A 15675-nucleotide genomic window follows, 5' to 3' on the forward strand; every position below is an offset into this window, starting at 1 on the left:
TTAGTAAAAATTGCAGTAGTACTGTACAAATATAGATAACTGAGATCAGAACATGGCAGTGTTGCCTATAGTGGCTGTCCATTTTGGACATTAATGGACAGCCACTATAGGCAACACTGCCATGTTCTGATCTCAGTTATCTATATTTGTACAGTACTACTGCAATTTTTACTAAGCATTTTTGACTGATAAAATACACTGACCATTCTGACAGCTTAATTAGAAATGATTTAAATAAATATACATTAATCATCCTATTGTTGATTAATAGCTCACACAACATCAAATATCAATCCGTTCTAATCATGCACCACTCTATGAGAGAAAAATCTAGCCCTCACCCCCTTATTAGCAACATTCATTCTCAGCTGCCAAGAATGACCTCTTGTCCCTTCCCCACCATCCATAAAATAAAAAATTCCATCTACTGAAATATGACCCTTTCAGAAGTTTGTAAGTCTCAATCATATCACCCCTCTTTCTCCTGTGTGCTAGTGTCCATTTTTTTTTCTATTTCCATACTTAACTTTGTTGTTTGATGAAACCTTTTCCCTTGACATGTTATTCAGGGACTTGTGATGGCCATGTAGCTTGTCTTCATGAAAACCTAATTAATACATTGACAGGATGACAGGTAAATCCTATCTAAAAAGTATGTGTGTCTAATATTTAAAAATATATAAAAAATAGTGATGCTGTTGGTGCTTTTTTTTTTTTTTTTTTTTTTTTTTTTTTTTTTTTTTCGGAAGCTGGATTTCTGCTGAAGTGTTAAGAATGTTTTCCTAGCAAATGAGTAAACACAAATGCAGGAAATCATTACAAAATAAGCTATAACCTGTTACTAACTAGTATAGATTTTATGACAGATAGTGATCCTTGCAGCAAACTAGGTTTTGACTAGTATTAGAAGTGCCACACCATGCAGATTAAATAAGAATGCTAAGATTGTAATTTACATGATCATATCTAAACAGTACCTGGAATACCAGATTGATTGATTGATTTACCTCCATTCTGTTGTAATAATTTTCAGATGGACACAAAACATCTCATTATAACAAACTCTATCCAACTTATCTAACTGTTAACATGACCCAATTGTGAAGAGGAAGTATATCACTACTACTAAGTTTTAGTAAATGCATATAATATGAATAAATATATATATGCTTTTTTCACAGAACCACTTAACAGATTCCATGTAAATTGCTGTCATTTCTTCTTTATAAAATAGTTGTACCAGCATTGAAATAAAATTATGCATTTATGTGAGATTTATTTATCTCTTGAATTACATAATTTTTATATTTTTAGGCCCACTGAGAGTGATAAATTTCAGCAGTACTCAGTTCCATATGCAGAAGTTCAGCAGAATGTGAAAGATCTCCGTAGTGCTCTTCTTCAAGTTGCTCAAGGAATTGAACCTAAATATTTACTTCCACCATTAGGTATTTAAAAAAATAAATAAAATAAAATAAAAAACTGCGATATCAACAGATATTGCTTTCTCAAAATATTTAGAGATTGCTCTGTAATTGTATTTAAATATGCAAAACTAATGTTTCAGTTTAAAACCCTAATTAATCTGAATATCTAACAATTTTAATTCATAAATATGGTTACTTATTATGTTGTTGATATTCTTTGGAATTCAAAGAAACTTATTACAATTCATTATTATTGGAAAGTGCTGTATAGTGTTGATGTCCTTATTATAGCCCTCTAGATTTGAAGTGGCTTCAAATCTTCAGTCTAACAACACATGTTGTTAGACTAAAGGTGATCAACTGGTTTCCAAATTTCTGGCAAATTAAAGCAACCACTTCTTGAGTTTCAGAGTAAATGGTCCTCAGGCTAGTAACAGCTTTGTAGCATTATAGTTAAAACATGCAGATTATTTGATACAAGTTGACAATAAGTTTTTTGAGAAAATGCATAATGGCTTTATCCCAACTTGGTTACATAATTTGTGTTGGAAGAATGATAAGTCCCTGTTTTTCTTCTCTTTTGTATGGCATGTGACTGAAATGTTCGTTCTTTCTTATTTCAAAAACTTACGTGAATTTGACATGTAAGGTCAAACTCACGTAAGTTTGTTTGACCTTACATGTCAAACATGTAAGGTCAAACCACAAGAATTCTATAAACACTTGCATGTTTATGAGAGGTGTTACTGTCATTAGGTGATCAAATGTGTGGTTGTGGTGGGCTTGTAGGCAGCTTTGATATTATTATGGTTTAAGCAGGCTACCGATTCTTTGTAGTATTGTACTTTTCTTCCATTTAATGTTGTGTGAATGGATGTGTTGTTTTTGAATTATGGCCATAACAACAAAGTCTATGAATCTGTCAAAGTATTATGTCTGTGTTCTTCTGGGGGTGGGGGCTGTCTTTGGCTTTGTCACTTTTGTTTGAAAAGCCCTTGCAAAAATTCTTCAGGCTAGACAGGATTTGAAACAAGGACTGTACAACCGAAAGTGCACCTGCAGTTATCATTTGAGCTTGTTGTGGTGTGTTGAAAGTTTTGCTGGTCTGCCCTAGGAGACCACATTTGTATTCTTAGTTCTTAAAAATCTAAAGTTTGCATAATGATGTGGAATTTTGAGTGGAATCATAGAAAGATTTTGGTGGAGAATTTTACATTGGTTGGAGCAGATATTTAGATTAGATGAACAAAAACAGTAATCAGTCTAGGGAGAGCAGAAATCACAAAGATCATGTAATTAGGCATTATTATAACCAAAGAGCATGAAATTGATAGTGGGATGAAGGACACTTGGTTACATAATTTGTGTTGGAAGAATGATAAGTCCCAGTTTTCTATAGGAAATGAAATTTGTGAGGTTATGGTCTAAATTACCAAGAATAGCTGATGTTCTGAGTCCATTAGAGTTGAGACCCCAAATTTCGGTGAAGGGGATTTCTTTAGAATAAGTTTTATTGTTTACTGTAATTTTGAAGTTGTGCTTTTTGTTATTTTTCGACATTGTTTCCTTTTGAAGATTTTTATTTCACTTTTATCAAAATTATTTATGGATTGCATGTGTGGGTGCTGTATTGGGTGAAAGACTTACAGGTGTGCCACCCATGCAAAAACACTCATTTTGCTGTCCATTGCTGAGCATTCAGGCATAACACTGTATTCAGACCCTCTCCAGGCATGATTTGGTAGAATAGATGGTTACTGGATTATTTAGCTTGTTGGGGAGCCATCTAATATGTTACCATGCTTGGTAGACTGTTTTGCTGTTGTTGTCTTGAACTTCGGAGGTTTAGGTCTTTACAGCATGCCTTTTTACATAATGCATGCTACAGGTGCAGATTTGTTTGATTATATTATACAAAACAATGCTTATTGGTCAGTAATTTTAGCATGCCATGTAGATTATAGTGCAGCTTTTTTTTTTTTTTTTTTTTTTTTTTTTTTTTTTTTTTTTTTTTTTTTTTTTGTATATATTTTAAAGGTGTATACTCCTTAATGTGAAGGTCAAAATATTCAGTGTCTTTCTGTTCATTTTATTTAACTAATAAAGAACGGAAGACTGGATGAAGTTTTTTTTTTTTTTTTTTTTTTAATTGGTGGAGCAGATTCAAGGTGTGAAGTTTTTGTCCCTTGGATAAGTAGTGTGATGGTCTCACACAAGATTATGAAATTCACCCCCCCCCCCCCTTAAAGACATTTACAACCATCCTAGGGCATAGTGGTATTCAAACTTGTTACCTGTTGATTAGAGAATGGATATGCTGACCACTCAGCCAACCACACCTGCAAACATTCTTGATAATGTTCTGAGATTGCACAGTATCCATTCTCTCTCTTTTTTTTTTTTTTTCTTTTTTTTTTTTTTTTTTTTTTTCCCTCATCTATTTCTTAATCCATATTATTGTAGTTTTAAAGGTGGACTCCTAGATACTTAAAATTATGTGCATGTTCAAAGATATAACTTTCAAAAACCCAGTTGGTTCAGTCCTAATGGAACCTTGAAATCCACTTCATTTAGTCTTTTTTTTTTCTGGTGTATAAAAAGAAAGGCTTACCACCTTAATTGTTATTTGTTTATATTAATTATAATTAATTTAAACATTAACAAAAAATATTTTGGGAAAATTTGGAGAAAAGAGCAAAGCTAATAATAATGGCAAATAAGTGTTGGATTTCTGCTCAGGACATGGACTGGTTATTACTAACACCATGTTCCAACATAAAAATGTGCACAAATTCACATGGAGAGAAGAGGCTAGGAATAAGAAAAGTCTCATTGACTATGTTATTGTTGATAGTGATGTTTTCTCCCTGGTGCAGGACACCAGAGTGTACAGAGCATTTGAAATTGGAAGCGATCACTATTTAGTCTTGAGCAGGATAAAATTCATTTCTCATTGAAAAGAATAACATGTAAGAAAGTTTTAAAGCGAATAAAAGTTGAGAAACTCTCAAATGTGAACTGTAGACTAAAATATGCAAAGATTATTGAAGCAAAAATGAAAGAGTTTGAGAACAGGAACCAAACCTTTGAGATTCAGTGGCAAGCCTTGAAGAAAACCCTGATTGATTCAGCCAGAAATGCATGTGGTGAGGTTGTCTGCAAGGATAGAAAAATCAGAACTCATGGTGTACACAGGAAGTTAAAGAGGCATGAAGGAAAAGAAGAAAGCATATCAAAAGTTCCTGGCAAATAAGTCAGCTTGTGCTCTTAAAGAATGCAGAGACAAATGTAAGAAAGCTAAACAAAAGTCATGGGAGGACTTTGGCAAGAACATAGAAAATAAATATCAAGAAGGTGGTAAGATGTTCTGGAGGTTGTTAAAGAAACTTAGAAATGGAGGAAAGAGTGCTGTAAAAGTGGCTAGAGATGATGAAGTTGACATGAAAACAGGAGAAAAAGATATCCTTGAAGTATGGAGTAATTACTTCGAAAAATTGCTAAATGAAACAAACAGTGATAGCACAGTGGTAAAAAACACTCAACAGACATACAGTCAGGAATACATATACATACTTGAAGAAAAAGCCATCAAAGGCTTGAAATGTGGAAAGGCAGCAGGAGTAGATGATATTCGACCAGAAATGCTGAAGTATGGTGATATAAAAATCTTACAGTGGCTGCACCGCATAGTTCAGAAGGCGTGGACAGACAGAGGAATTCCCAATGATTGGAGTAGAGCTCTCATAGTACCGATATATAAAAAGGGAAATAAAACTGATTGATGTGAGAATTACAGAGGTATTTCCTTCCTGAGTGTTCCTGGCAAGATTAATGTCAGTATACTTGAGAAACGTTTGAGAAGAATTGTGGAAGAAAAGCTTGGTGAAAAACAAGCTGGATTCAGGTGAAATAGAGGCTGTCAGGATCAGATCTTCACTTTACAACAAATAGTTGAGAAAGCATGGGAATATAACAAAGATCTATATTTAAGTTTTGTCCATCTGGAAAAGGCATATGACAAGGTGCTAACGATAAGCTACAGTTATATGATGTCAATGGGGCATTATATCAAGCAGTACATAGTCTTTATTTGAGTTGCAAATCATCAATTAGAATTGAAGGAATTACAGGAAGATGGTTTAATGTTAAATCTGGTGTGAGACAAGGATGTACATTATCCCCTCTGTTATTCATTATCTATAGGGATCACATTATGAAGAAAGTGGTATTAAACATGATATCAGAATTGAAGATGTTAATGTATGATCTTTGCTTTATGCAGACGATGTTATGCTTCTAAATAAATCCGCTACAAGTTTGCAACATTCCCTTACTAAATTGAATAATTGTTGTAACAGATATGGTATGAAGGTCAGCAATAAAAAGACAAAGACAATGAAAATATGTAGAATCGTTGAAAATGTCAACTGTGTTGTGAATGGAGAACCTGTGGAACAAGTAAAACATTTCAACTACTTAGGCACTATTTTTAGTGAAGATGGTAAATTCAGTATAGAAATAGACAACAGAATCAGCAAAGCTGGTATGGTGGGAAGTCAATTAAATAAATTCATATGGAATAAGAGAGAAATTAGTCGGAACACTAAATTAGCTGTATACAAGACAGCGTTCAAACCAGTTTTAACTTATTATTATTATTTCGGGCGACTCCAGGAGTCCTTAGACTCATCGAGGGAGGCCCTAAACATCATGTCCACAAAACTATGCGATTACATTCTCACAGCATGTATCATACCTTGTCTTGAACTCGTTCACAGTCATAGCACCCACAACAGACTCTGGCAGCTTATTCCACTCATTTACCACTCTAAAAGTAAAGAACCCACCTCTAACATCCCTGCTAACCACACTCTTGCCCAGCTTCCATATGTGTCCCCTAGTTCTCCCACCACCATTCCTGATCTCAAAAATATCCTCTGAATTAATCCTATAGAATCCCTTTAGCAATTTGAATGTCTCAATCATATCTCCCCTCCTCCGCCTATCAACTAGTTTCTGCAACCCACAAATCTTCAACCTGTTCTCATATGGTTCATTCCATAGACCTGTTATCATCTTAGTCACTCGCCTCTGGATCCTCTCCACCTGAGGTCTTATCAAGGCTCGGTACAGAGGTACAATAACTTGCTTGTCTCTGCTCGTCAAGGTATTTTTCAACAACCAAGTGAGTTGATGAGCTGATTTAGCTACTTTTGCAGTGTGTCCCCTAAACTTCATCTCCTTATCCACCAACACTCCCAAGTCCCTGGCCTCATCTCTTGGAGTACAGTTCCACCAATGTGTTATACTGCTGCTAATCTTTTCACCTCAAAATGCATAACCTTACATTTTGTCACATTAAATTGACATCCATTCTCCTTAGCCCAGAACTCCAATCTATCTAAGTCATCCTGCAAGACTTTGACATCTTCTGCATTCACTATTGCCCTACCCAACTTTGCATCATCAGCGAACAAATGAATTGTTCCACTTAGATCCTTCCCTATATCGTTAATGAACAGATTAAACAGCAGTGGTCCAAGAACAGAACCCTGCGGCACACCACTAGTCACAGGCCGTCTTTTGGACTCTACTCCTGAATAAAATACTCTTTGATATCTCACCATCAACCAACCACCTATCCATGTCACCAACCCTATATCCATTCCCATATGTTGTAGTTTACGGATTAGTATTCCATGTGGTATCCTGTCAAATGCCTTTGCCAGGTCCAGCAGTATCACTGTAAACCCATTTCCCTTATCCAGTTCAGCCGTCACCTTGTTATAAAACTTGAGCAAGTTACTGAAGCATGATCTACCCTTCACAAAGCCATGCTGTCCCCTGTACAGTATCTCGTTTTCATCAATCCATTCCTGTATTTTTCCCTTGACTACTTTCTCTAAGACCTTGACAACGACTCCTGATATGCTGATCAGTCGGTAATTTGCAACCATAGTCTTGAATCCTCCTTTATGCAGTGAAACTATTTTCCCCTGTTTTCACACCTTCGGGACTAAGCCAGACCTGAGACTCAGATTAAACAACATGGTCAAGTGCACTGATAATTCTTTAGCCGCTTCACGCAAGACCCGTGCCGGTATACCATCCAATCCCACAGATATGTTCACATTAAGGTTCTGTAATAGACTAGTCACCTCCACTTCATTCATCACTATTCCCGTATAAACTAATGGTTCCTTCACTTTTTCAATGTCACCACCTGGATGATATGCTTTTGCAAAGTGTGCGCTCAGTAACTCCACTATATCGACTGATTTCAGTGACCTCCTTACCATCGTCATTCCTTAAAATCATTTTGCCGTGTACAGTTTTTTTCTTGCTTGCAGCATATTGAAAGAACTGTTTTGGATTCTCTTTTGCTTGCAAAGCTAGTTTCCTTTCATAATCCGCTTTTGCTTTTTTTACCACACTCGTTACCTTTCTGGCCTGCACTTTATACCGTTCGTGTGCTTGCAGGTCACCCCTTTCTTTAAATTCCCTCCACAGTTGTTTCTTTTTTTGCAGCTCAAGCTTAATGGTGTTATTCATCCATTTAACCCCTACTTGTTTTACTATTCGTACCCTAGATATACAATCAGCCATTACCTCCTGTAAATGCTCCTTGACCACTTCCCATGCTCTATCGACGTCCAGCCATTGCAGTTGTACATGCCATGGCACTGATCCAAGCAATCTCTTAAGCTTGTCATACTTGCCAGCACAGTAATTCCACATATACCCTGTCTTAATCGAAAATTCCACACCTTTAGCCACCTCCCAGGTCAAGACCTTATGATCACTCTCACCAATAGGTGGCAACATGGTCATATTCTTATGGATCTGAGAGCTAGGTCAGAAGTAAAACACTTGACCAAAGACTAGAGACCTCAGATATGAGAGTCCTGAGAAAGATTGTATTCTTGAAACAGATGGCATCAATGGCAATATCATATTAAAAACGAGGATATTAGGAAAGAACTACACATTGTCTGCATCCAGTAATGTGTTAGCAGAGCTATCTCAGGTGGTATGGTCACTTAAACAGAATGGGCAAGGAAAGATTAGCAGAACAAGTGTTCTCAGCCAGGTTGGCAGGAAAACGACCCAGAGGAAGACCAAGATATAGGTGGATTGATATGGTACAAAGTGCCTTAGACGATAGAAATATAAGATCTGATAATGTTGGAGTCTTGACAAGTAACAGACTGATTTGGAGGAAAATTGTAGATAGGAAGTTAGTAATGATGTAAATTTTTCATGTAGTACTATCATATCCTGTACACCCCTTGTGGGTACATGGCAGGAATTTGATGATGATGATGATGATGACATTAATTAAGGCTGGCAGTATTTGCAGTATTCCTGTCTTTTGCTATTATACAGATTTTGCCAGCTTACATATTATTTTACTGCATTTCTATCCAGTCCAGAGATTCATTACTGGAGACCCGAATCAACCATCATACACACAAATCCTATTGTATCTCTCCTTGAAATTGTAGTCATTTCTTCCACTCACTTGCCACTCTCCAAGTAAAAAAATCTAGTTCCCATTCCCCTTAACCAGTACACACAATCATACTCTTACACACATCTTCCCCGGATGGTCCCAAGTTCTCCGACTGTTTTTTTTATTTATATTTTTATTATATTGAAAATTTTCACTTGCATCAATTTTATAAAACTCCTTTAATATCTTAAACGTTTCTATCATGTCCCCTCCTTTCTGCCTATCAACTAAACTTTGTAACCTGTCTCCATCTTGGTCACTCATCTCTGAATCCTTTTGACCACCTCCTGGTTCCCAAAAAACCCAGGTGACCATATCTATACAAACACATATGTATAACAATGTGTATGTGTGCTGAGGTCTAAAGTATTCCCAAACATGCTTCCATAGGTTTGTTCTTTGTTATTCTAAAAAGAAGTCATCCTGGAAATTGTAGTTTATTTATGGATAATATGTTTCTCCATGAAATTTTGAATATAAACATGTGCTTTTCTTGATATGTTACTTTAAGAGGAAACACAATACCAAATTTAGCTGTTATCATTTTTGAGGAGCCTTTTGAACACATTTTTTATATTTTTTATTTATTTATTTTTGCTGCATTAAAGCTCATTATATATTTGATGCTTCGAAATTTCATTTACTTTGTAACCATGTGTATTTATGATAATATTGTCTCATCAGCTATGAATATTATCACAAATCTCTTAAATCCAATGAGCTGCCATTAGATCAGTGATGTCAAACTTATTGCTTAAGCCAAAGATATGTAAGTTAATGGATGTAATTGATAATTATAAGGTATATAAATAAAAATTATATGCAGATTGTTTTTTGTTTAAAGGTGAAGATGATGAATCTAGACGTCAAAAACAGAAATCATTGGCAGAGTTTGCAAAATGGAAAAATCGACAGAAGCAAAATGAAAATGGAACACCTGATGGTATGTATTGTATTTGCTAGTTTCTACTTAGCATTAGTTGGAACACTGTTAATCTTCTTAGTCATATGTGCATTCAAACAACACAGCGCCTCCTAGATTTGTTGTGTTTACTGCTCTTCTCCATAAAGCACCATGATGGATAAATTTATTCTGTTACAGTAGTTAACATTCCTAGGAAAAATTGTTGAGCAGATACGTTGTTTACTGCCACTGGTATGAGTGGCACTAAGAAATGTAAACACACTCACATACACAAAGTGAGTCATCTTTGATGGTGGAAATTTTAATTGAGCACTTGAATTTAATATTGTAGTAATTTGCTTTTAGCTTATTGAATAACATACCTTTAATATCATAAGAAGCCCATTTTTCTTCATGCATATATTTTCTAACTTTTTTCTCATCACTGGTTTTTGGGGGAGGGATTTGAAATTTTGGGGAAATATATATGAAATACCTTGCCCATGCAGTAGGAACTGTGGAGTAACCTACCTGTTAAGATTAGTTCCCTTCATAACCCTGTTGGTTCTTCCATGTCTGAAAACCAAAATGAAACTTATTACTTCCAGTGATTTTAATGAATCTTCTCTACATTCATTAAAATGCTACCCTTTCGATTTAATTTTTGTGTATAAAACAGAAGTTCAACAGTGCTATTATTTGTCAGGTAGGAATAGTTAAAAGTGTGGATCATTAATTAATGTTTTCACAAAACTTGTGCATGCACAAAGCGGAGAAAGTGTGTGCTGTCATCTTGTACCTTTCCCATTATCTTCCAACCTACCGATTATTGTTCTTTGAGTAACCAATAATGATTTTGAGTAAAGACTGGTCAGTCTGTGACTTATCCATTCTCCACAGCCATTTGTTTCTGATGTCAAGCCGAAATGAATTAAATTTATTTCAACTTTTCATCCTAAAGATGTAGAATAGACTTCAGCAATACACCACATTCTCATCTATTACAATTATGTGATAAAAGAGAGGTTGTTCAGTTGATAAAAATTAATCATGTGCTGTCTAAGCAGATTGCAGTGCTGTTCAGTTGATGACTGCTTTTCAAATGGACTTTTTCGCCAAACATAAAATTTTGATTTCACTCGTAATTTAATTGCATCATTCTTGTTTTACCATTTCACGTCTTCTTGCAGAGCATAGGTGCCAGATTTCATGTATAAAAATTGCCAAAGATTTGGGAGGTGTGTCTAAAAACAGTCAGCTATCGTTGACCACATTCAGAGGGAGCAGTCATCATATTAGGAAATTAGCTTAAATGTTTTTCTCTTGCACATTCTCTTGTGTTTTCCCAATGCCAACAACATTAATTCTGGAGAATTTTATGATTTGCCATTTTTAGTAATTCAAGTAGCATATGTTGTGTCCTTTGTGACAAGATAATGAGGAAGCTACTTTTTTGGCTTAATTAAATGTTCATTTCATAGATAGTTGTTCAAAATATTAAAGAATCAAGAGGAGGGGGAACAAGAATTCCTGCTTTTCAATTTTAAAATTGCTTTCTCTTCCATCCTTAAAGGAAAATTAGCAGTCCATGTAATTTTGGATTATTTGCTGTGTTTTGGTTTGTTTTTACTGCTGTTTCTGGCTCTCTCTCTCCATACAGAATCTTTATTTACTGGTTAACAAATTGAATCAATCAACTATTTTCAGATAATTTTATTTAATAATCCATAATTATTTAATTGAAAATTTTAGAATATAGTAACATTTAATATCGAAGATAGAAATCAATAGCATATATTTTATCTCAGTTTTTACATATCTCAAATATGCTTAGTTTTTAATATAAGAATGATCCTTAACAAATGAGTACTCACAATCTTAGTTTACAAATTTTGTGAGTAGGCCTCACATAAGAAAAGAATGTGCATTTTTGTGTGGGTATTTTTTCTTTAATAGCTACAAAATGAACAAAAGGCTGCAGTGATTCAAAAAGAAATTTGAAATCTTTGCATCTCTGACAGCTAATTGCTAGTTGCTCTTCTAATAGCACATTGCTGCCTATCATTTATACAAATATGTTACTTGCATGATATATATCCATTATTAGCTTAAATAATAATTATTGCACTTCCTGTTTTGAAGTCATTATTATATTTGTAGAATTTCAAGATTTCCCTTACATTTGAAATACTGATTACATTTTAATATAATTCATGATAGCCTCATTCATATTTGTCTAATAATAATATTTTTATTACATCTAGAACATAAGAGTGAATCATTTTCCAGAATTGTGCGATCACCCTTGGAAAGGTGGGAAGAATCTCTCATGGGATCCACAAATTTTTCCCAGCTGTTTGTCCATCTGGCTACATTAGAACGTAGTGTCGCATGGTCTCGTTCAGTTTTAAAAGCACGTTGCAAAATTTGCCGTCGCTGTGGAGATGCTGAACACATGCTGCTTTGTGATGGGTGTAATCGAGGTTACCACACATACTGTCTGAAACCACCTCTTTCAGTAAGTATAAAACTACTATAAAGTCGCAACCAAAGCTTCCATAAACACATTGCCATGTTAAAGGAGTTTATTATATATGTATATAGGATTGTTCACGTTCAGAAATATTTGCGTGGTCTCTTAGTTGATTAAGTTAAAAGCATTTGAAGAATTTTTCAAAAGGTATTAGTTTTCATTTTATTTAATTAATGTCAGAAAGTTTTGAATGTCATAAGCTTTTTCAGCACATCATCAGCATTGATCCATGTCTATAAATTATTAGGAGTGAAAAACTAGCAACAACAGTAAATGTGTCAGTACTGTGAGCAACAAAATTATTAAATAATTATACCTCCATGTTTTAATTAATTGAATCTTATCTTCCTTTGAGATGCATTTCAATCTGATCATTGTTGTGTAGGCTTGGATATGTGCCATTTAGGTATACATGGAAATATTAGAAGTTGATGTGTTATAGAGGAAACGTGGAAATTATGTTCGTGAAGATAATGAAGAAAATTCCATGTAAGATTGCCAAGCAGCATTGATGTTTATAATGATGTCAGTTGCAACTAACTATGCAACTTTGCCATTTATTGATGCACTTCTTTGAACTCAACTTCTTTCTGTCAAATAAAAGTATATAATTCCATTTTTTTGTTGACTTATCATCACCAAATTGTGTTTATGCCATGGAGCAATATCTGAAAACTGACTCATCTATGCATATCATTGCTACTTGAATATATTTCTTTATACATTGAATGAAATTCTTTGTTGTCCTTATGTTCATGAAATAAATGTTAGGAGAGATGTCACCACATACTCAGAAATTAAACAAATAAGCCTGAAGTGTTACATGGGTACTTTTAATGCAGTTTCTCAGAGTGAGTGTGTGTGTGAAGTAGGCTTCTAAAAAATGAGAAAAGGAAGTGATTTATACACTTCTGTTGCTGTTTTTATTTATTTTTTGAAGTAGGTGCTATTTTTCGAGCTGATCTGCTCTATGAATTATCCTGAAGTTAACAATTTCTTTTAGGCAAATAATCTCTTAAAACTGTACTTGGGCCTATTTTATGTAATGGGTATTGCCTGCTATATTATACAATTTTATGCTTAGGGGAAAATCTTTAAAAAAATGTAACTTAGTCATATAAAAAAATGGGTATTGCTGAGTAATCGAGTAATCATTATTTTTATGCTAATCTGACTTTGGCAGACTGGGTGTTTGCTTTTGAAGTTATACTGATATTAGAAAAGTAAGAAATGCAGACAAGTAAAATGCCTTTCACAGTATTGTTCTTGTATAGTAATATTTTTGGTTTTTACAGTTAACTTTTGAGCTCTTCTTTAGCATATGTGCTGTAAATATAGTTTTATTTTGAAATTAAAATGTCACTGATGACATTTTAGGAGACACTTTACAAAAGTTTATTCCTGTGATTGACCAATTTTGACTTAAGGGAGTATTTTTATATCCTAAAAAATATTTCTGGAATATTTTTGTAAACTGCAAGTTGATCTCTTATTTTTCTTGTGTCTGTGGTTTGAAACTTAGTCTAAAACATGAGAAACATCAACTGAAGATGGGTTATCTGATTTCTGAGAAGATGGATGGTTTTTATTCCTGCAAATATACAAACTTCCCAAATTAACAGACATGATATAGTGGCTTCATAGCCTTAATGCATAATTTTAACCGATCACCAAAAGTGATTCATGCTGGATATCAGATGGAATCTCTTCTGGACTCTCTTTATTAGATGTGGATTTCCAAACTTGAATACGTATCCCGATGAAGCCTAACCAGTATTTTGTACAGAATAATGGTTCATGTTTGTCTTCCAGCAGCAAGGTTCTTCTTTACTACCCTGTATTAAATTTCATATTAAATTGAATTGCTTTTCCTGGGTCATTTTCATCCTCCACTGCCTTGAGTTTATCCTTATTCAAACAATATATTATGTAGATGAGAATTTCACATTTTTAGCATTTATTTATTAATTGTCATTTCTCAGTTCAGTAATGTATTTAAATCTACCTGAAGCAATACCCTTGCTCTTCATTATTAGTTGTATTCTCACTTTAATACTGTCTGTAGATTTTGACAAATTGTCAATTCTGCAACTAATATTCTTAATAAAAATTAATAATGGATCAAATACTTTACTTATCTCACCAGTAACACAAGCCCTATATATATTATAATGATATCTCTCTCTCTCTTTTGTAACTTCTGTTTCAGTGCCTTATTGCTGATGCTATATTCAAATTAAAGCTTTGTTTTGTTGTTGTTTTTTTTTCATCTGATTGCGTTGTAACTATACCATAATAGCCAATTTTGATAAACAAGACTTACCTATAGTAAAGCCATGTTGAGTTTACTTATAATTTTGACATTTAAATATCCTTGTAGGCTCTCATTATAGTACTTTTTTTTTTTACTTCTCCCTATGAAAGATATTTTAAGCCTAACAATGGGTGCATTAAGATTTTTTTTTCTGTGTTTTATTATTATTAACTTTAGATATTTTTGTATTTTTACATAGTCCAGAAACCATTCTCTGGAGACCAAACATGGAACTTTTTCATGCCATTTCGGGCCTCCAATAAGCAGGGCATTAGTTTCACATCGGCATTGAAATTCATCTACCACCTAAAGACAGGACAAAGATAAGCAGTCATTCTGATTTAAATTAAGGCCTCAGAACTCTATGAACAAATGTTCATTTGTAAAATGAATTCTATAAATAAGGTGCATGGATTCCCATAGGAACTGTAGGGCATTTTATTTTAAATGCAAATGTGATGTGTTGTTGGTTGGGGAAGAACAAGAGAATAAAGGCAGCGAGTCTTTTGCTATGCTGTGATAAAGGCAACTTGAAAAGGAGAGTTATATTTGCAATGTCCATCCCCACAGTGGGATTCAAATCTACAGCCTGTTGATTTGAGAGCAAATATGCTAACCACTCAGCCAACCAGGCTGACAAACCACAGGTGTAATACTTACGATCTGTTGATTGGAGAAACTTTTCTAGTCATTTGGAACTTCCCCTGAATCTTATGAAACCCTTATTAGATCTCTCCAAAGTTTATAGTTGTGTCGAGTTGCATTATATTCCTTGTCTTGTCTTCTTCGTGAAATTGGCTGTTGATCATTTTGGTTTTAAGAGTGATCAGATTTAAATGGTATAAAGATTGTAGCTGAAAGTATAACTTAATTACATCTTTATCTAGTTCTATTTTTATTAACTTCTTTTAATTTTTATTACATATTATAGTTTTGGGGCTTGTGAGGAAACCCTGACTACCATCTGCTGGATGTTAGGACAAC

The 15675-nt window shown here is 34.2% G+C and overlaps 1 protein-coding gene across 2 annotated transcripts in view; it reads left to right on the forward strand.

Moving 5' to 3' along the window:
• The window catches only part of Acf (ATP-dependent chromatin assembly factor large subunit), a 383051-nt gene that overhangs the window by 255042 nt on the left and 112334 nt on the right, over positions 1-15675 (forward strand). For both annotated transcript variants that reach the window (XM_090399798.1, XM_090399799.1), the window contains 3 exons: positions 1315-1448; positions 9785-9883; positions 12109-12362. In XM_090399798.1, the coding sequence (XP_090255924.1) occupies positions 1315-1448; positions 9785-9883; positions 12109-12362 (487 nt within the window). The remainder of the gene's footprint in view (positions 1-1314; positions 1449-9784; positions 9884-12108; positions 12363-15675) is intronic.

Source organism: Typopeltis vanoorti, chromosome 10 (assembly GCF_054136105.1).
Source record: "Typopeltis vanoorti isolate ZY-2024b chromosome 10, IOZ_Tvanoo_1.0, whole genome shotgun sequence".
Classification (NCBI taxonomy): domain Eukaryota; kingdom Metazoa; phylum Arthropoda; class Arachnida; order Uropygi; family Thelyphonidae; genus Typopeltis; species Typopeltis vanoorti.